The sequence below is a fragment of the Zalophus californianus genome, chromosome 2, assembly GCF_009762305.2.
Source record: "Zalophus californianus isolate mZalCal1 chromosome 2, mZalCal1.pri.v2, whole genome shotgun sequence".
Classification (NCBI taxonomy): Eukaryota; Metazoa; Chordata; class Mammalia; order Carnivora; family Otariidae; genus Zalophus; species Zalophus californianus.
Genome location: NC_045596.1, coordinates 121,678,362 through 121,698,659, shown reverse-complemented (window position 1 = coordinate 121,698,659; position 20,298 = coordinate 121,678,362). Strand labels below are relative to the sequence as shown.

The window sequence follows — 20,298 nt, the reverse complement described above, 5'->3', positions numbered from 1 at the left end:
CCCGTTATGCTCAATTTTCTGTTTATCATTCCCCTCGCTTTACCCTATTTGGTTTTGCTCGTCTTTGGGATTTGTAAAAATGGTAGCACATGGCACGCATTCTGCACCTTGGTTTTTCACTCAACCGTTATCTTGGTGAGCTACAGCCGCACTGATGCTTGTAGCTGTGGTCTCCCTGGCCCTGCTCTAGGGTGGTACACAGAAGAAACACACTACAACGGACGCATGGTCCGTTTCTCCTTCTTGCTATGATGAACAGTGCTGCTGTGCACGGGCACGTGCAAATCACTTTGTCCTGAGGGACTGTTAAGTTCATAGGGTAGGGGATATGGGTTTTCTAAAATTTTAGTTCTTACTTGCAAGCTTGAATTTTATCATTGGCTACAAGTACGGTCAGTCTTTTCTTAAAGTATCAGCCTTACTTTGTTCGTTTCCAAGAAATAGTGTGCCAGATACCCAAATTTGAATGACCATAGTTCACCGGTTATTCTTTCATTAAAAGTGATGTTCCCTGAAAAGAGTGGCTAGTTCAGCTCCCAACTGAATCACAGATTGGCTTTTCCTCGAGATAGCCATCACACTTCAGTAATGGTAGAAGTGCTTCGTGGACACATTTCATTATGTATCATATTAAAAAGATGTTTACTCAGGGTCAGTCTTTAATAAAATTAGTAATTTTTACCGCTGCTTCATCAAAGTCATTCTTAAGTGAAATGGACAGGGCTGCTTACTTTGGGGGCCATGCGCGAGCGTGCGTGCGTGCGTGTGTGTTTCACTGTGAGTTTGTGGCAGTGAAGAATACAGTGATTACTAGGATGGTTTGGTGCCACTGCCTTGATTCAAGCTAAGTTGCCAGCATTTCACCCATCATTGCTTTTGTATCATCGTTGCAAATGTCAATAGAGTGAAAAGGGCAAATGACATCCTAGAATTATTATGAAAACAGTTTTGCTCTTGAGGACACTTAAAAGGGTCTCAGAGACCACTAGAGGTCCGCAGACCACACTTCGAGAACCAGTATCTAAGCTGTCTACATAGGAATGGAAACGCAACTCTTGGTGCTTGTCTCTCTTCAGCTTTACTTGATAATGTTGTAATGCCGCACTTCGTGAATACTGGCACCAAACAACCCAAAAGGCAGAGAGCCCTGAAGACAGGGAACCCTTTGCTCACAAGTGTTCTCAGCTTCTGTGCGATTCCTTTGAAGTCTCTTGTTCTGTCTGCAAATGGGAATGAAAATATGTATCTTGCTGTATAATAAACCTGTTTTGAAATAAAAGTAATGTTTTAAATAAAATTAGCAGTTAATATTTTTCTTCCTCACACAGACATCTGTATAACATCGTTGGTCTGTGGAGACGCTTGAGGCTTCCCCTGTGACTTGCTGGCATCCCTGTTAGGGAAGGAGCACTCCACTGGGTGCCACGGCTAGCACGCCTATCGTGGAGGGTGCATCGCTGCGTACGACAGATGGTCATGGGTTTTGGGAGTATTTCTGGGCTTCTTGTGTTCTCTCCCTGGGCTGATCTCCTCACCAACCATTAACCCCCTTACCCAGGACAGAAAGCTGAGTGCGATCCTAGGTGCCATGTTCGGCCTTTCCTCCCCCATCGGACCAAGGCTGTTGGCTCTGCTGTCGATGTGTTTCTGGAATCCATCATGCCCGCTCCCTGCCGCTGCTGTAGTTTATACCCCTAGTTTCTTCTGTGAGGATTCATATTGTCTTTCTTCTTTTTGCCTCAGTGTCCTGTCCCCTGCCCTCTACCCTGGCCTCTGTGGAGCCCCGTGTTCAAACTGTTACCACAGTGGGCTTTTGGAAACACTCACATATTTATTTAATATCTTTTATTTTTTTTAAAGATTTTATTTATTTATTTGAGAGAGAGAGAGAATGAGAGATAGAGAGCACGAGAGGGAAGAGGGTCAGAGGGAGAAGCAGACTCCCTGCTGAGCAGGGAGCCCGATGCGGGACTCGATCCCGGGACTCCAGGATCATGACCTGAGCCGAAGGCAGTCGCTTCACCACCTGAGCCACCCAGGCGCCCTATTTATTTAATATCTTTTAGACATCTCCTCAAGGGATAAAGTTTGCTCTTCTTAGCAAAGTATAGAAGGTGCTTCATCAGCTGAGCCTCCCTTTTTTGGCCCTGCTATATACCCTTTGTTTCATTCATACTGAATTATCTGTTTTACAGACCACCATGTTTGTATTTCCTTATTTTGGAACTTTTTCTCCATTTCTGGGATGTTTTCAACCCATCAGATTTGCCTGATTACCTTCTACTTATCCATTAACACTCAGTTTTGGGGGAAGCCTTTCCTGCTTCCCCTCCTCCCCAGCTGTTGTCCGACCTACTGGGCAGTTTAGGCATCCCCTCCTCTGGTTCCCATTGGTCTCTCATAATACCTCCCATGCCACACTGTAATTCCTTATTCTCTATGTCCTTATTGACCATGAGCTTTCTAAGGGCGTGGACTCTTCCTTACTCATTTTTGTACATTCTTGTATGTAACAGTACCTGGTATATAGTAGGTGGTCAAATATTGTTGAATAAATGAATGAATGAAATTAAGAATGGGTCACAGGATCAAACAAATAGGTGGTGTCCCATAAACATTGTTGAATGAATGAATGAGTTGAACGAATGAAGTTCAGAGTGGATCCCGGAGTCAAAGGGTTTCAGAGGTAGGAGGGACCTTGGAGAACATCTCCTGTTGTCATCCTCTCTCAGAAATGAGAACATGATTTGCCTAAACTGTACAACTGGGCCGAGTGGGAGGTGATGAACAGTGCCACAGACATTCACGTGGATGTGGCCTAGAGATGCCTCGGGAAAGTCATGTGCTTCCAGAGGAGACTTGCCAAGGAGAGCAGAGGCCATGGCCTACACCACAGGGGGATACCACAGTCGAAGTGCAGAGAGAACTTTTGTGGTTGGAAGTCTGTGGCACATTCCAGACGGTAGAGTCTCCCCTCAGCTATTGGCTGGTGCTTTCTCTCTGTCCTCAAACTGTGCCAAGACTGTAAGATTTTCCTGATGACTGGGCATATTCTACATCTGGATTCCATGGTCCTAACAACCAGAAGTTTCCTGTCCTCTTTGGTTGAGGTGATTGTGATATAGAGCTGGGTAGCAATATCAACAATTTTGAGGTAAGCCCTACCATTTAAAATCTAATGTTCTCTCATCTGAGATTTCTAGGTGCCTGGGAAGGAGGGCAAGGGGCCACTATTATTCACTAAGTGCTAACTCTGTGCCAGGTGCTTTACTTACATAATTCTGATTTACCTTTGCAATAACCCCATGAAATAAGAGGGAGAGATTACTTCTCTCTATTCTATAATATTCTATAAATGAGAGAATAGGCCGTGGATGGATGTCGGGCGGGTCTATTAGGAAGCAGAGTGGGAGTGTCTGGTGTCTAAGCTTGTGCCTTCTCTGTTTTGTCATGTTGCTTCAGCTTCTAGAAATGGTGTTTTGCTCTGCAAAACCTATCGTGGCCTTATTTTATTAATTTGGTGAATTCTTGAAGTTGCATTTATTTTATGTACTTAAAAGGAGGAGAAACCGTAGTTTGCTAGTTTAATGTTGTCTGTGCTTTGCAGTTCACAAATGCTTTTCCATCTCTGCAGGACCACGAGGTACAAGAGAGGGAATATGTGTTATTACCCAGCTTTACAGATGAGGGATGGAGTGATGGGAGGCAGAACGTTCCACATCTATCTGGTTCATCTCCATATTCCTAACACCTGCTCTATGGGTTAGCATTTACTAGGCTTTCCTGTTTTTGTTAATTAAACACGAGGAGTTATATAGCTGGTAAGTTCCAAATTCAGACGGGAATCCAGGTCTCCGAGTCTGAACTCCGAGCTCTTTCCACTGCTAAACCATTCTGCTTTTCCTGAAGTCCTGATCTGCGGGACTCTGGAACATTCTGGTAGGGCTATCTGGTGGATTTCCACAAATCTAAAAAAGTACAGTTGGACCCTTAGAAGAGCTCTCTTGTTCTTGTTTCTTTGCCTTTAAATACTTCAACAAAGGATTTTAAATAATTTCCTATCTACCTGACACTTCTTAATAAAATGACTTGAAAAGGATTGATTATCCAATAATGGATTCATAGAGGATTAACAGCAGGAGAATACCTGAGATCATTTAATACAGTATTTTTCAAAACTTAAAAAAAAACAACAACAGCGGAACCCTTGTCTTTAAGGGGAGCCCCAGTATACAGATAAGAGCAAAGCCAGGTTGTGCTGCTTAAATGTGTGCTAAGGTGGGAGGTAGGGGTTGATCCATGGTACCATGCTCTTCCTGGAGTTCTCGAGTTTGTTGACAGTATGGTTTATAAATCACTGATCTGTTCTTACCCCTCATATTATAGTGAAGAAACTGAGACACAGAGGTGCTCAGTGACTCACAGAGGTGGTTGGATTAAGATGATAATGAAGCTTGTCGCTATGTATCAGAATGCCCAATATTGTTTTAAGCACCGTTCTGCTTTTATTATAAAGAAAAAGTAAAGTACCTATTCTTTCGAGTGGGGGTCAAACTCTGACCTGTTTTTGTGCAGCCCCTTGAGCTAAGAATGGTTCTTACATTTTTTAAAACAATGATTAAGACAAAAAATAAGCAACAACAAAAAACAAAGAATATAGGACAGAGACCATACGTGCCCTATAAAGCCTAAAATATTTGCTGTCTGTCCGTTCTCAGAAAAAGATTGCCGACCCTGCTTTATTGGATTCTCTACTGCTGACAGTAACATGGAAATACCAAAGGAATTTGGCTTTCTCTAACTTCAAAATATGTAGATTTAAAAACAAAGCCTGATTAGTTGAGTGTATTTAACTAAAAGCTTTTCAAACTTGTATTCCTCAAATGAACTTCTTTAAATCGCCCAACACATTTTCATCCTTCTTTTCAAATACCAGGTTTTGGTGGAGAATAGGCTAGTTAACTAAGTTCTTCAAACATGCAGGAAACATTGCAGCCCGAGGGCTGCCTACAATTGTATGAAAAGGAAGTGGTGTGCACATTTAAATACAAAATTAGTGCATTTTATAGACCCCCCCAAAAAAGTTCAGAACAAGAGGAACAAGAGTATGAGTGATGTGAATTCCTCCTGGTCACTTCGGGGCCATCCTTATGCATGCCAGAGGGATTTTTATTGTCTTGAGCCTCTACCTTGGAGTTGAGCCTCTACCTTGGAGTTGAGCCTCTGTTTTGTTTTTGTCTTTTTTTCTTTTGTTGTTGTTATTTTTTGAATTATTTTTTTTCATTTTTTAAATTTAAATTCAATTAGCCAGCATATAATACATCATTACTTTTGGATATAATGTTCAGTGAGCCTCTGTTTGAAGGAAGGATCAGTAGAGCACATTTCCTAACCTCATCCTTACTACTCGATGCATTTCTGGAAGCATCCGAGCTTTGTTGGGAAGAGGAATGGATGTTGGAATATGGCTCGTGGGGATAGACAGCTAGAAAGCAGTGCCAGGTCTTTCAAGTGAAAGATCTAGGGAAGGTTTCTTGGTGAAACCCCAAGTGGACATGCCTGTGGAAAGCTCCCACCCCTGGGAGTCGTCAAAGAGAATTAAGTGGGTGAAACCATAGGACTCCCAGCTGTTGAGCTGAGGGTCATCTAGCTACAGGGGACCCTTGGAATTGCTCCGGTGTGTTGGTTGGTTGTGATATTTGTTGTTTTCATTGTCTTTGGCATCATTCACTTCTTGTGTGTGTGCCAGGAGGTGGGCAGGAAAATAAAAGGAGGTAACAGATAAGAATACATTTGACCACTTGATAGCAGCTGTAGCACAAAGCCTGGTCAGAGTAAAGGTTAAAATTGTTGGCCTAAATCAGTGTTCAAAGTTAATTGAGTTAGGGTTGTCATTGTCATCAGTGTCATGGATTCGTGTGGTTAACTAAAAAAAAAAAAAAAAACACAAAAAACTCCCAGTTCATTACCCCAATATCCTTTTGCGAAAATGTGGTGGGAACGGGGCAGGGTGGGTGTTGGAGGCTGCTTTCTCTATAGCTTTTGTTTTATATGTACTTATGCACTAAATAAAAAGCAATTTATGTCCTCTCCTTTGGTAAATCTCTCATCCCCGAAGGCCCATTTTCTTCCAGTATAGACACATATTTTTAGTAAATAAAGGACTTACTGTGTGAAATTTTCCTTTGGCAGGCAGAATGATTATGAGCATAATCTGTTTCATTACAAGGTACGTGATGTCAACGCTTGGCAAATGTGCAGGGGAAGAAATGTATCATTTTATGTATAAGCTAAGATTTCAATAAGTAGCCATTTATCTCTCTATAGAGTGCTGTTCATAGACGACAGAGTGCATTATTATGTTATTAGGGCTTTTTTTGTAGTTAAGTTCTTTTTTGATCTATTAAGAATTTCCTGGTGATTTCAGTAGTTTGGTAATATATTGTTCATCTTATAACAGGTATTGGTAATGTCGGGATGAAAACATTTATACAAGAGGAAATAAAAGTCAAGGAAGCAGATAATCGACCAATTTATCAGCCTTAACAGACAATTTTTCTGATAACGCCATGGTAGCCATGGTAAATTTACTTCTGATTGCTTGAGGGGACAGATTCTATATGCTTTTTGTAACATGGAGGTGCACGCAAGGGTGAAGGAGCAAAGGAATCAATCCGTGGACTAACCAGTAGTGTTTTGGTCTCCAGGTTGGCCTTTTGGCCAGTGGATTCATGCTGTATTTTGAACTATCCCTTTCTTACTAATTTGCCACAACATAGGTGGTGATGAGTGTATTTTTTTGTCTGGAGATTTTGAAGTAGCTCTAGTAACAGAAGCCTTCTCTTACCTAATGTCTTTCTCAAAATCTTTCCTTTGAACAAAATTTGGTTAACATGTAGAGGTAGGTAAAAATAACTTAACAGTCTGCTCACCGTCCTTGCAGCCTCAGAGGACTCCACGCTGAGCAGCAGGGTGGTCAGTTTTGTGCGGTAATAACCAGCTTGGATAAAAACTACAGCACTAACCAAGGCTACAGTTTAGAATCCGGAGGTGAGCAAATCCAGAAAAAAAAAAAAAGTTTCAGGCCTTCATTCAGGCTTACCTATATATTAGTTTTCAGGGGCTGCCGTAACAAAGTATCATGAACTGGGTGGCTACAGAAATTTATTGTCTTACTGTTCTAGAAGCCAGAAGTCCCAGGTCAAGGTGCCGGCAGAGACACAAGGAAGACACCGGAAGGATCTGTTCCAGGCCTTTCTCTTCCTTGGCTGTGACAGTGTCACTCCAGTCTTCCCTGCGTGCATGTCTGTCTCTGTGTCCATATTTCCCTTTTTTATAAGGACACCAGTCATAGGGGATTAGGGTCCACTCTAATGACCTCATCTTAACTTGATCATCTGCAAAGGCCATCTTTCCAAATAAGGTCACAGTCACAGGTCCTGGGGGTTGGACTTCACCATTTTTTCCCAGGGGCACAATTCAAGGCATGACACCAGGTTTTCATCCTTAGTTTGCACACATTGTTAATAAGCTGGGTGATTGTTATTACAGCTATGACAGACAAAGAGCCACACATTTAGAAGGAAGGGACTCAGCTCTGAGGGTGTATATATTTTGAAATCCCATCAAAATAAAACTTAAAATGGTGATGATTTGAAGGTACTGTGGTACTTTTTGGTCACCTGAAAAATTACTTTTTTGTCAAGCTACTTGTACTCTTAGATTTCCTGAAGATTTGGGTTTGAACCTTGCTTTGTCACTCATTAAGTGTGTATGTTGGGTAAGCCATTAACCTGTGGAATCTTGGTTTCCTGGTCTGTAAAATGAAGAGACTACGGTCTACCACATAAAATCATTGTGAGAATAACATTTGCTGATGAATATTAAAGCATCTTTAATAAAGCACCCTGTATATTTTTAGTGCTTTATGCATGATTGTTCGTTCATTCAACAGATGTTTGTTGGGAGGCTCCTGTGTTCCACAGCTGGTTCTAGAATTCACTCGTTCACTTCATGATGATTATACCATGATTTAGTAGTAAAAGTACTGGCCTTTGTAGTGAGACATCTGAGCTCAAGTCCTGTCTATGTTAGTAAATCAACCATGGGACCATGGGCTAATCACTGGATCTTTCTAGGCCTCTGCCTAGAGACTAACCATATTGACTAAGATAAATTTCCAAGGCTTTTCCATCTCCAATTCAGACACAAAATTCAAATTTAGCAAATAGAGTTACAGTTCTGAGTCTCTTCCAGATCCATGGTGCAGTCCAGGGAAGTTACCTTCTGTGATTTAGCTTTTCTTTCTGAAGTGAGGGCAACAGGACTAGTACTCTCTGTTTTCTGTTAGTGATAATAGTAGCAAAGATAGCCACCCTTTACTGAGCTCTTGACACTGTGCTAGATACTTTTCATAGATCCTTGCTTCCCTCCATAGGGTACATGTTTCTCCAGAGCAGGTGGGAATCCGGAGAAACGTGGTGCATCCCTGCAGAGAAGAAATTGTCCTCAGTGGCTTGTAAGACACACCCGCCCGTAGTATTTAGTAAGAACAAGCGTGGCTATAGCATAGAGTAGAACGCGGGATTCACTTGAAATGTTAAGCCAAGAGTCAAAAGAAATTGGGGGCTTCCTGGAGGGGGCTTCAGCTTGGGTCCCTCGTTCCCCTGGGCTCTTTTCTTGGCCGCTAGGGAGACTGGTGGAAAAGTTTGCAAAAACACACTCTTTTCCCTATTTCATGTTTGACTCATGTGAGAAAAACAGGATTATCATTTGTAATTTTGAAAATCATTCTCGTTTCCAGTACTGACAAGTGCTGCCTTTCTGATGGTTAAGTGCATTCTTCTTTCTCATTCATACGTTTGACAAATAATAACTGAGCACCTGCTCTGTGCTCCATACCATTCTAAGTGCTGGGCTTACAGCAGCAAACAAAACTGTCTCTTGTGGAGCTTTTATTCTAATAGACAGTGATGTTGGAGGGGAGACCTGAGGAAGTAAAGGAGTCAACCCTGTGGCTATTCGGGGGAAATTTTGTTATTTATTTATTATTTATTAGCAAGGCAGAACAGTAGGAGATGAAGTCAGAGGGATACAGATTATGTAGGACCCTGAGGGCAAGGTAAGGGTTTTAGATGTTATTCTGAGAACCATGAGAAGCCATTTTGGAGGCTTTGAGGATGAGGGTCCTGCAGTGTGATAGAGATTTCTAAAAGCTTACTGCGGCTGCTGGCTGAGCAGAGTGGGGCAAGAATAGGAAGTAAGGAGGCCAACTGGAAGGCTACTGCCATAGTCCAGGTGAGGGATGGCAGTGCTGTATATCAGGGTGGGAATGGTAGACATGGTGAGAAGTGGCAAGATTTGGGGTGTATATGGAAGGCAGAACCAACAGAATCTGCAAACGAATTTGATGAGGGGTATAAGAGAAAGGGAAGAGTCAAGGCTGGCTTCGGGGGCTTTTTGCTCGAAGCAGTCATAGGGATGGAGGAGTTGCCATTTGTGTTGAGATGGGCAGTTTTTGTTTTTTGTTCTTTTTTTGAAGATCTTATTTATTTATTTGTCAGAGAGAGAGCGAGAGAGGACGAGCAAGCACAAGCAGGGGGAGTGGCAGGCAGAGGGAGAAGCAGGCTCCCCCTGAGCAAGGACCCTGACATGGGACTTGATCCCAGGATCCTGGGATCATGAACTGAGCCGAAGGCAGATGCTTAACCGACTGAGCCACTCAGGTGCCCCAAGAGATGGGCAGTTTGAGGTTGGGTAGCTCCTCGGTCACTGGAAGATCTGGCAACTTTATGTAAGGATACTGAAACCGGCTCAGATACTGTTGGCAACTCCCTTTGAAGATAAGGAGTGATGTGTTCATTTGTGTTACCTTTGTTTTGCTCGGGGACATTTACAACAATACTTGGAAAATACTGTTGGGTGCAAAGTGTGCGTCTTGACCCAGAGGGCCTCTCGGTGCTATCTCAGTCTGCGGACTCTTATCCTCTCCAGACTTCCTCCCGTTTCCCCTGTGCCCTCACGGCACCTTTTCCCCAGCTGGACTGGTGACAGGAGTCTGGTTGTCTTTTCCACCCTGGCAGTTTTAAATAACTAGCTGTTCTTAAGTTTTTCTCCTGGCCCTGCTGACAGGTTGGGTACCCTGGGCGTTGCGATATTTCGCTAATTGTGATCCCTGAGGTTCTGGCCTGGGGGCCGATTGCCCACCCGTGTGTTTCACTCACACCGTGGCCTTGGAGCCCCGAATCCTTGAGAGGTCTCTTAGTGTGGGGGATGTGCTGAGGCTTTCAGGCTTCAAAGGGACAATTTAAAAATTGGCAGGTAGGACCAGCCTAAATGAGGCTATGTTTTATGCTTAAAATCATCAAATTGGTTCAGAACAGCCTGATGTGCAGCTTGCCAAACCTTTATTAAACAATACAGAGGGCATCGTTCTTGTGTTCCTGGTGCTTCTTCCCTCTTCTTTCTTCTGTGACTCACATTAAGCCAATCATAGAACCCACCCTCTGGCTTTAGTGTTAAGTCCGGAGAGAGCGGAACCTGACCTCCAGCAGGCTCATCCAAGGGAAAAGACCTTTCTCTAGGTGGTACGTGGTTGAGAGTAAAAACCCAGAACCTGTACAGCCAGGTTTTGGGCCTCCAGGGGAAGGTGGCCTGAGAGGAGGAGGTTAAGCTCTGAGAAGAGATGAGAAGCAACAAGAGAGAGAGCCCTGATGGTGCGTTGACGTCCTCTCAGCTGCTACCTTCATTGTGCGCCTCTCTGGCTTTGGTATAGGGGCTGAGAGCCTTACTTGTTGCTTCATGCAGTCCTAGTAATCACTACAACCACAGGGGACCTAATGCCCTACTCTGGGCAGATCATCGAGCAAGCAATGACCAACTCATGGTCGCACCTCAGGCATTCATAATCTAATGGTCTGATTTCAGAACGAGCGGGTATGGTAAGAAAATTGGTAAAATCTGCCCTTTAACAAATCAGTAGATGGTCTGGTTTTTAAATGTGAAGAATTAAGAATGTAAAAACCGTTTCATGAGGTTAGTTTCACTAACATATGTCATGTGAATATTAGCTTGCTCCATGACAGGGCTATTTCCTGTTTGATAGATTCGGAAGAGCAAGCCCTCCAATACGTGAATTTCCAGTGTCACCTGTTAAAATCATCTTCATCCCTTCGAGGTCCATTTCCAAAGCCATCTGCACCATTGGAATTCATTTATGCATACACAGGTCTTTCTCAGACGCTTTGTGACGGCACCAGCCATTGTGCTTCGGATGCTTGGGCAACCCTCGCTCCCTGATGATTACAAGCCGTTGGGCAAGAGACTGCTACATCCTGAGGCTCCCTGTCGCAGAGAACAGCTCCCTGAACCATAGTAAATGCTCAGGAAATGTTTGTCAGATTAAGTCAATTATTAGCATTGGTTTTGCTCATAGCTTCTATACAGAGCTCCTCAAATCACTTTTTTTACACACCGCTTTTGTATAAAATTGCATGGAAGAGTTGGTTGTACGATTTAAAGTAGGTATTACAGATACAAGTGGTTAATACCGATAGAGATGCGTGACCTTAAAATTAAATATAGATACTTAGCTATCCATGTGTGCTAGCTGCAAAGGAAGGGCACTTGGAAGAATTTTAGGTGTAAATGAGCCAGACAGTTAGTTGGTAGGTCAATGAACACACCTGTTGTCACAAGAAGGTGTTGACTGCCAGAGGACGGACGATGAGTCAACGCCATCCCAGGCGAGTCCTAAGAATTTAAACCTTGTTCTCCTCAAACCCTGCTGGTTAGATTCACGGTGGACCGACTGGTGGGATGGGTTGTGGGTAGCTTTAGAAACGGGGCTTTTAGATTTCCATCTCTACTTACTTGAACCTCAGCCAAAAGGCATGAAAATTAATAGGTATCTCTTTCTTGCGTTTTTTTTTTCTCCCTCTTTTCGCTTCCTATCTCTGATCGAGGATCTTCTGAGTTGAGTATTTGTCCAATTAAATGCATCTGATTAAAACTGTCAAACCGAAAAGGAAGTGATTTGGGGGGAAAAAAAAACAAAAACGCAGCAAGAGCTGTGGATATCGAGTTACTGATTTTCTGCTTGAGAACTGAATTATAAATAAATGTGTTAGGTAGTGGAATTTTGTTTTGTTTTCCCCAAAGGAGAAATATTCACCACATGGAAACATAATTTATTCAGCATAATTTCATTCTGTAATTGTACCATTTCTATTCTTAATTCTTTGAGTTTATGATTTAAAGTGAAAAACACCCAAACAGACTGTTGTGTAAAATTGACAGGAATGAGTGTGAACCTGGCTGTCAGAGACATAGGTTGTTGTAAAGTTAGCAATGGAAATAGCTTCCTATTCTGGAGGTTAAAAATAATGTATTTAGAAGGAAGTTATTTACATTGGCCGTTGAGAGGCTTCCCCCGGAGCCTGAGTTGGGAAAGCTGTGAACCGCACAGTCGGTGTGCGCAGGAAGCGTTTCCGGGACGGCGGCGGCGTGTGGGGCGTTCTGCGGTGCGGGGGCCATGATTCGGCGCTGGGGACAGGCAGGAACGTGGAGCTGTCTCGCTGACCAGGGGCTTCTCGAATGGTGAAAGAGAGTCCAAAGTCAAGCCCAGCTTGTCCTGGGAAAGTTTGTGGTGGCCAACAAAGTAATCCCCTCGATTGCAGGAATGCTTTGTTTTGAGCTTCTCCAATGAGACCATCTTTCCTCAGAATGTAGTGCCGAAGGTGCTAGGGGGTCCCTGCCCACCCCGCTGAAGCGGAGCTCCCGGTAACTGGACCAGTGCAGCCTTCAAGGACGTCTCCTGCTTGAAATCGAATGTGAAGTACAGAGCCGCCCAGCAGGGGGAAGAGAATTCGTATTTGTGGGAGGGAAAAGCCTTGCGGCTGCTGTAAGAACAGCGTTATTTGTTTGAGATTCTTAGGACGGTGCGGCAACCTCTGCAAGTCTCCACTTCTCTTGCATTCATTTCTCTGAAAGCTTTCCCCCCCTTTCCGCTTGACCTCAGGTGGTGCCGGAATAATTTCAAAAGTGGTTCTCCTCGGGTTTCTGGTCTGGCTCCTCCTAGGCCATGCATTAACATTATTTGGTGATTTATTACTTGAATAGCCTCAATTGTAGTAGCAGCGTCTTCAGAAAAGCAATTAATAGAGTGTTAGGAGTTTAAAAATATTCTTTACGGACCCGAGTTTTCTTGCGTTCCAGAAGAGAGTGTTATCTCGGCCGTGTCTGCAAAGGACCGAGGATTGGATGGTTGAGAAACATCCAGGTATTTTAGAGGACGTCAACTGGTCTGTTTTTAAGAAATGCTTCCGTTGGCATGTTTGGGGCTGCTGTTTGGCAGGGTTGGGAAAGTTGCTCTAGATGCAGATATCAGCTGTTTGTATCATTCAAGAACGTTTGGATCTCCTTATCGCGGCTTGATAGGATTAGAGCCTGAATGGACGACTTTAGTGTTTTGACGCACTCAGCTCCACCTGAGCACGTTGGGAGGGGGAATATTCTTGCTCACTGAGGCTGTCCAGGGGGTAGGAAATTGAGCTTTGCATTTGGGGCTTTGCCAGTAGATGTGCTGAATTCTTGAGGCATTTCAGTCAGTATTTGACCACTGCAACAAAGAAGCTGCAGGGAGGGAATGGAGAGATTAGAGTATGGGAATAATGGATACTTACCTCTTCATGGTGTATCTCAAGATAAAGAGTGAATACTGTCCTTATCTCTGAGAATTCTCTCGCTTCTTTCTGTTTCCAGACAGGGGAAGGATGGATGACTGCTGGGGGTGGGAGGGCTGCTGCTCCAAGTTCACTAGAAGTTGCCATTCAGAGGGCATCTGGCAGATGGGGCAGTGGGGGAGTGCAGAGAAGCACTGGCCGGGTGTTGTGAGATTTGGGTTCTTGGTTCAGACATTAGCAGTAGGTAGCTGTGTGTCTTTGATCCCAGCAGGTAGTCCCTCAGAGTGTTTAATAGTCTCAGTGAAATGACAAGCCTGGCCAAGTCGTTATGATTTTTTTTTTTTGGTTCTGAAAACCCCGGTTTTATGTACCCTGTTCTCTGACACTTATCACATTGGTTCTAGACCAGTCTTGACTATCTAGAGCTTTTCTTGTATGACAGGAATGTAAGCTGAAAGTATTTACTTTTGAATCCTTTATTTTCCTATGTTCATTTAGTGTCAATAAAGATCAGAGAAAGAGACTCTTTGAGGAGCTAGTCACCTGCTCTTACTGTAGTGATTTTTAAATCTTTTACTTTTCTTACTATTTACAGGATAGTTGCCATGTGATTTTTCTGAAGGATGAGATAGTTAAACTGAAATCAGGAAAGGTGGTTTGCCAAAGGAACTTAAAATTAGCCCTGTTGTTGAAATTGATGTTGACGGCTTGGTGTTTGGTAAAAAGCATCTCTTCGAGAAGCCATTGGGGAGATAAGTAGTTCAGGGTCCTACCGGTTTGAGCAAAGATGAAAAATGTTGAAATCGAGTGGGAAGAAGGAAATGTGGCAAATCACAAGGAACCAGACTGTTTTTAACAGAGAAAATTCAATTTTATCTGCCTTTTTTCAGCAAATTCCATTTGATATTTTACATTTTCTTGATAATTTAATAAAGAATCTCAGGAAGGAGTTGCAGAACTTTAGCTCAGTGAAAGAGAATTTGTCATTTGTGACATTTCTTCTCTAAATAGCATGGGAAGATCAATGTATTAGCTTGTAGCTCAGGCATTACTAGTTCTAGCTATTTCTATTCAGAAAAGAAACAGCATGTTATATAGCAAAACTTGACACAATGGGGAGTTTGGGCTCAGTCCCTAAACATCACTGAACTCTGCTGGGGTCCAGGCATTGTGCTAGGCACAGTGGGGGACATGTGGATGATAAAACTCCATTCCCTGCCTCCAAGGAATACCACCACTTACTTACCTTTTAGAAGATACACCGATAGTAGACAGGTAATTGAGAGTGATATGTAATCAATAGAAACAAAACACAAGAATGTGGGCTCTGCATTCAGAAGATGCACAGAATCTGGCCGCTTCTCGCTGCCGGCAGTCACCTTGAGCTGAACTTCACACTGTCATCCTTCACCTGGGTTCCAGCCTCATATCTGGTCTCCCTGCTCCCACCCTTGTGTCTGCAGCCTCTTTTCCACACAGCAGCCAGAAGAGTCCTTTGAAAATGTAAGCTACATCATATCAAAGCCCTCCGTAGTTCCCAATTTCACCAGATGCAAAAGACCTTTCAACAGTTTACAGCCTTGTGCGGGTCTGCATAGCCTCGCTGCCTCACCACACACTCCCAGCCACCCTCGCTCTCCCCCCACTCCCTCTCTCACGTTATTTCTCTGACTTCCTCTCCTCCTGCTTTGCCTGCTTTGACCCTTACTCTTTCCACTCAGCCCACACTGGCCTCCTTGCTGCATCACAAACACACCAGGCATGTTCCCACATCAGGGATTTTACAGAGACTCCCTCTGCCCGGAACGTTCTCCCAGAGGTAGCTGCCTGAACAACTGCTCACTTCTTCCATCTTTGCTCAGATGTCACCACCTCTGTGAAGCCCCATTCTGACCACCCTGTTTAAGATTGAAACTCACCTCCTACCGTTACCCCCCAAACCTCCTTGTCCTGCTGTGTATCTTTTTCCGTAGCACTTATCACCCTCTGGCTTACTCTATGACTTACTAGTTTTTAAGTTTTGTGTGACATCTATCTTCCTCCACTGGGATGTAAGCTTCAAGAAGGCTGGATCTTTGTTTTGTTCAGTGTGGTTCAATCTAGAATGATCTAGAACAATGCCTGGCATGCTGCAGGTACTTCACAATTATTTGTTGAATAAGTGAATGAATGAATGAGAAGGAAAGATTAATTTTGAGAGTTCCAGGGAGAATCACAAGGAAGAAACTTTTTAGGTAGGAAGTTGAAGGATAAATAGACAGTCAGGTTTTCTGGGGGAAAGAAAGACATTCCTGATAGAAGGACTATCTTGAGCAAAGGTGGAAAAATGACAGAGCTCATGGGTGCTCTTGGATGGCAAGGAGTCCCAACTGAGCAGTGCTTGGGGGGCAGTTAGACTGGTAGTGGTGGATAGATAAATTAATGGATGGCAAATCATTAAAGGGGACTCTCAGTAGAGTGAGGGAACAAATCCCTAATCATTGCCTGTGTCAGGATGGCAAGCATGTTGGTAATTGGAATCCACGACTCTCAAGGAAGTAGCATGTATAACATGGGAGACGTCATCAGTTTAGGGAATCAGTTATGTGAATAGTGTTTGCTAATGAGGTCTGACTTTTGTATAGAACTTGACTGTCTGCAAATCACAGTCACACGCTTCTTACGATTTAATCTTCCTAACAACTGGGTGAAGTTGTAATATATAACAGCAGGTATTATTTACATTTTTGGATGAACTTTTCAAAAAAATCAGTTGCATCTTCTATCACGCCAGCTAAGCGACTTGCCTGAGGTCATGGAATCAGAAAGTGGGGAAGCAGCTTCCCACTGTCTTGTGCCTCACAGACAACATTTTCCCACCCTGCCAGGCCGCCTCTCTAATTGTGATGCGACACTAAAGATATCATGCTGGGTTTTTTTGTTTTTGTTTTTTTTTAACAAGGGAGCAAAGCTTCTTTCCATTTCCCCCACCACTGAGAATAACGGTCTCTTCATGCAGTTACTTTTTTACAGATGCATTTTTCTCCCCCCCCCCCCCCCCGCCATTTCAGCTTGTCTGGAATAATTATAGAAAGATGAATATGTTTCGTAGGTGGGTATGTTTTTACCTTTGCTTGTTTAGTATTTTACCTTCTTTCAGGCTAATGCCAAGACCGTCTGACTCAGCACCTGACATTCTAGTAAGGTTGTTGCTGTCTTTCTTGTGGTTGTTGCGGGGGGAGGGGAAGAGGAAGCATGTTCAACAACTCCATTTGAATGTCTTCAGACTTGCTCAGTGCTCACTGGGGAGTAAACCTGATCTTCTTACTTCCCCCAGATGTTAGTAGGCTGGAAGAGGCTGAGGGAGAACTCAGTGAAGGAGAGCACTGGTATGGAAACTCTTCAGAGACTCCGTCAGAAGCATCCTATGGAGAAGTCCAGGAGAACTATAAGTTGTCTCTGGAGGACCGGATCCAGGAGCAGTCCACTTCCCCTGACACCTCCTTGGGAAGTGCGACCCCCAGCAGCCACACCTTGGAGCTGGTGGGACTTGACGGTGAGGTCCTGCGAGACTCGCTGCAGTGTCAAGACCACCTCTCCCCTGGCGTGTCTTCTTTGTGTGAAGATGACCCCCCAGGCTCCACGAAGCCCTTGAGCAGCAACCTGAGGCGGCTGCTGGAGGCCGGTTCCCTCAAACTCGACGCCACAGCCACGGCCAATGGCAGGGTGGAGTCCCCGGTAAACGTGGGCTCGAATCTCTCCTTTTCGCCACCGTCCCACCATGCCCAGCAGCTCAGTGTTCTTGCCAGGAAGCTGGCTGAGAAGCAGGAACAGAATGACCAGTACGCTCCAAGTAACCGTTTTATATGGAATCAAGGTAAGTGGTTGTCCACCTCAACCACCACCTGTGGCCTGTCCCCGGATTCAGCCATCCTCAAACTGAAAGCTGCAGCCAATGCTGTTCTGCAGGACAAATCTCTCACCAGGACTGAGGAGACCATGCGATTTGAGTCCTTTTCCTCCCCTTTTAGCTCGCAGTCTGCCAGTTCCACCTTGGCAGCCTTATCCAAGAAAGTCAGCGAGAGAAGCTTGACTCCTGGTCAGGAGCACCCACCTCCGGCCTGCTCTTTCCTTTCCCTGGCTTCCATGACCTCCTCGGCCGCCCTCCTGAAAGAGGTAGCAGCAAGGGCTGCTGGGAGTCTTCTGGCTGAGAAATCGTCACTGGTGCCTGAGGACCCTCTACCGCCACCGCCTTCGGAGAAGAAGCAAGAAAAGGTCACCCCGCCGCCTCCGCCGCCGCCACCCCCGCCGCCTCCCCCTCCACCGCCACAGTCCTTGGAATTATTGTTACTCCCAGTTCCTAAGGGAAGAGTTTCTAAACCCTCCAATTCAGGTATGGAATCTTTTATTTCGGTCATCATGTACATTTTTGTGTTTTTTTTTTTTTCTTTTTTACTGTAAATTGCCATGTCTTCTTCACTGCTTTATTCAGTTGGGCTCCCCATCGGATCTGAGGCAGGAATAAAAAAGCAGGAGCACAAGAAAATACTTTAAGTAAGCAGTGTAGTGGGCTTTCATGTATGTATTACACAAAGACTTCACAAATAGCTTCATTTTTGAAAGGTAATGAATAATCTTAAGAGACGTACAGTACTCCTCCCTTTCATATAAATGATCTTTTTTTTTTTTTTTTTCTTACCAAGTGCAGGCTAGGTCCATACAAGACATATTTAATGGGAGAAGATCAAAGCATCTCTGTCATGGAGTGCATGGCATCACTGAACATAGGGGGAGAAAAAACCCCGCTGCTTTTGAAACAGTGGACAAGGGAGAGCCCACCCTCCTGCTGCCTCCCATCACAAATGGACTTTTGTATACAGTAACTACTCTGCCCTAATTTATCACACTATACACTTTTATGTTAGCATTTTTATTATTTTTGTGTGTGTGTGGAATTTCAGCCTTTCCCACTTATCCTGTTCTTCTGTAATTTCTTGTCATATAAGAACTCTAAAGAATATTGTCATTCAGACATAATCAAAGCATTTCCTGCAAATGCTTTTTTTAAAAAATTCAAATCCAATCAGATTCTGAAGGAATGTGCATGTGGAAAATTTGAATCATAAGTTTTTCTTGTGAGGGCAGTCTTTCCAAAGGAGAAGTCACTTGTCTTACGGAGCCTTGACATTCACAAGTTACTCATCTGAGGGAGAAATTTAGTCACTTGTGTTCTCACGGTGGAAGCATCACTTCTTGTACTGGTTTGTTTTTAAATTGTGTGTATGATAAATTCATGGTACTGGGATGGATGTATGGAGCTTCAGATGTCTCCTGAGGATATCCTGTCAGATTGGAACAGGAAGTAGGCTATGTGTGTCCTCATCAGTATAAACACTGCCGTCGTGTGTGTCTAGCCAACTCTTGATTATTTGCAGCCACATTGATGAAGAGTGCTTAGAATGGCAAATAATTGAACGATCGCAGCTAGCATCAATTTGATGCACTTATGACAAATTTCCATTTAAATTGCTGAGTGGCCTATATGGACTAATTCTAATTATTTTAAAAATTTGTGTAAACAGCAGAATAGAACTAGGAGAATGGATATCTGGAACTTTTATGACTGTGCGTGATCCAGACCATTCACTACAGAGTTTCTGAAGTGTCCATAAAAATCCTGAAATGTTTATCAATTCTGAGTTTCATGTCTCCTCAGTTCTTACCTGCCATCTGGTGAAATAAAGAGAGAAATGGCTAAAATTAGGAAACCAGGAGGAGAGCAAAGGGAGCTGGGTAATTTTGCAATGGAATAAATCACTCCTCATTTAGAGAAGTTTCATTTAAGGGTAGCAGCAGAAAGAGAGGTATGGCTGTATATAACATGTAATTTTATAAATATTCTCCGTATCTGGTTATTGAATGAATGTATTTATGGTGTTTACACTATAAATCCATCCGGACATTAGTTACTTGGAAGAGCTTATACAAAATTAATAATCAATGTTAGCTGTCTGAAGACTCGGAAAGAGGTAACTGATAAAACTGTGGCTCCTGAAGGCAAATCATAGCAGCTTGATCATTGTGAAGTGTCTTGGGTATAACGAGCAGTATCGGTGAAGTATAATTTTTTTTTTTTCACTCAAGTGCTTAGATGTATGTAAAGATGTTAAAGAGGTCATGAACTTCCGGTGCACGGGAGACTTTCTGCCTGTTTTGTTGTAGGATATATACCCAAAGGAAAAGGCATCTTCCCTTTCTGGTTTAAATGCACTTAATTCATGCCAACATCTCAACGAGCTTCTCAGCAGGATTTTACATGGAGACCTATCAACAATCATTTTTTTCTTTTCTTTTTACTGAATTTCTTCTACTGCCGAAACCCTTATATATTTTAATCGACAAGTGTTCAAAATGATCAGATTGAAAGAGGGGAGAAAGGAACTTTCTGGATTGCGTCTCTGCAACCCCCTGCTGGCTGACTGGTACCCCTGTTCTCCATGTGCCTCTGGGCACCATCCCAGAGTTGGTGAAGCAGCTCCACTGACGAGTCACTCATTTTGTAAAGCTCACACACGCGGGAAGAGCGCTGTGAGGACAAACACGAGGGCTCTTGACATAGTCCCCCCAAAAATGTTCC

The 20,298-nt window shown here is 43.6% G+C and overlaps 1 protein-coding gene across 5 annotated transcripts in view; it reads left to right on the top strand.

The window, feature by feature from the left end:
- ZNF827 (zinc finger protein 827) overlaps positions 1–20,298 on the top strand; it is a 172,183-nt gene that overhangs the window by 13,464 nt on the left and 138,421 nt on the right. For 4 of the 5 annotated variants that reach the window (XM_027599359.2, XM_027599358.2, XM_027599362.2 and 1 more), the window contains exon 2: positions 16,999–18,054. In XM_027599359.2, coding sequence (XP_027455160.1) covers positions 16,999–18,054 — 1,056 coding nt within the window. Of the gene's footprint in view, positions 1–16,998; positions 18,055–20,298 lie in introns of those variants that run through there. The other variant, XM_027599360.2, reaches the window with a different exon arrangement.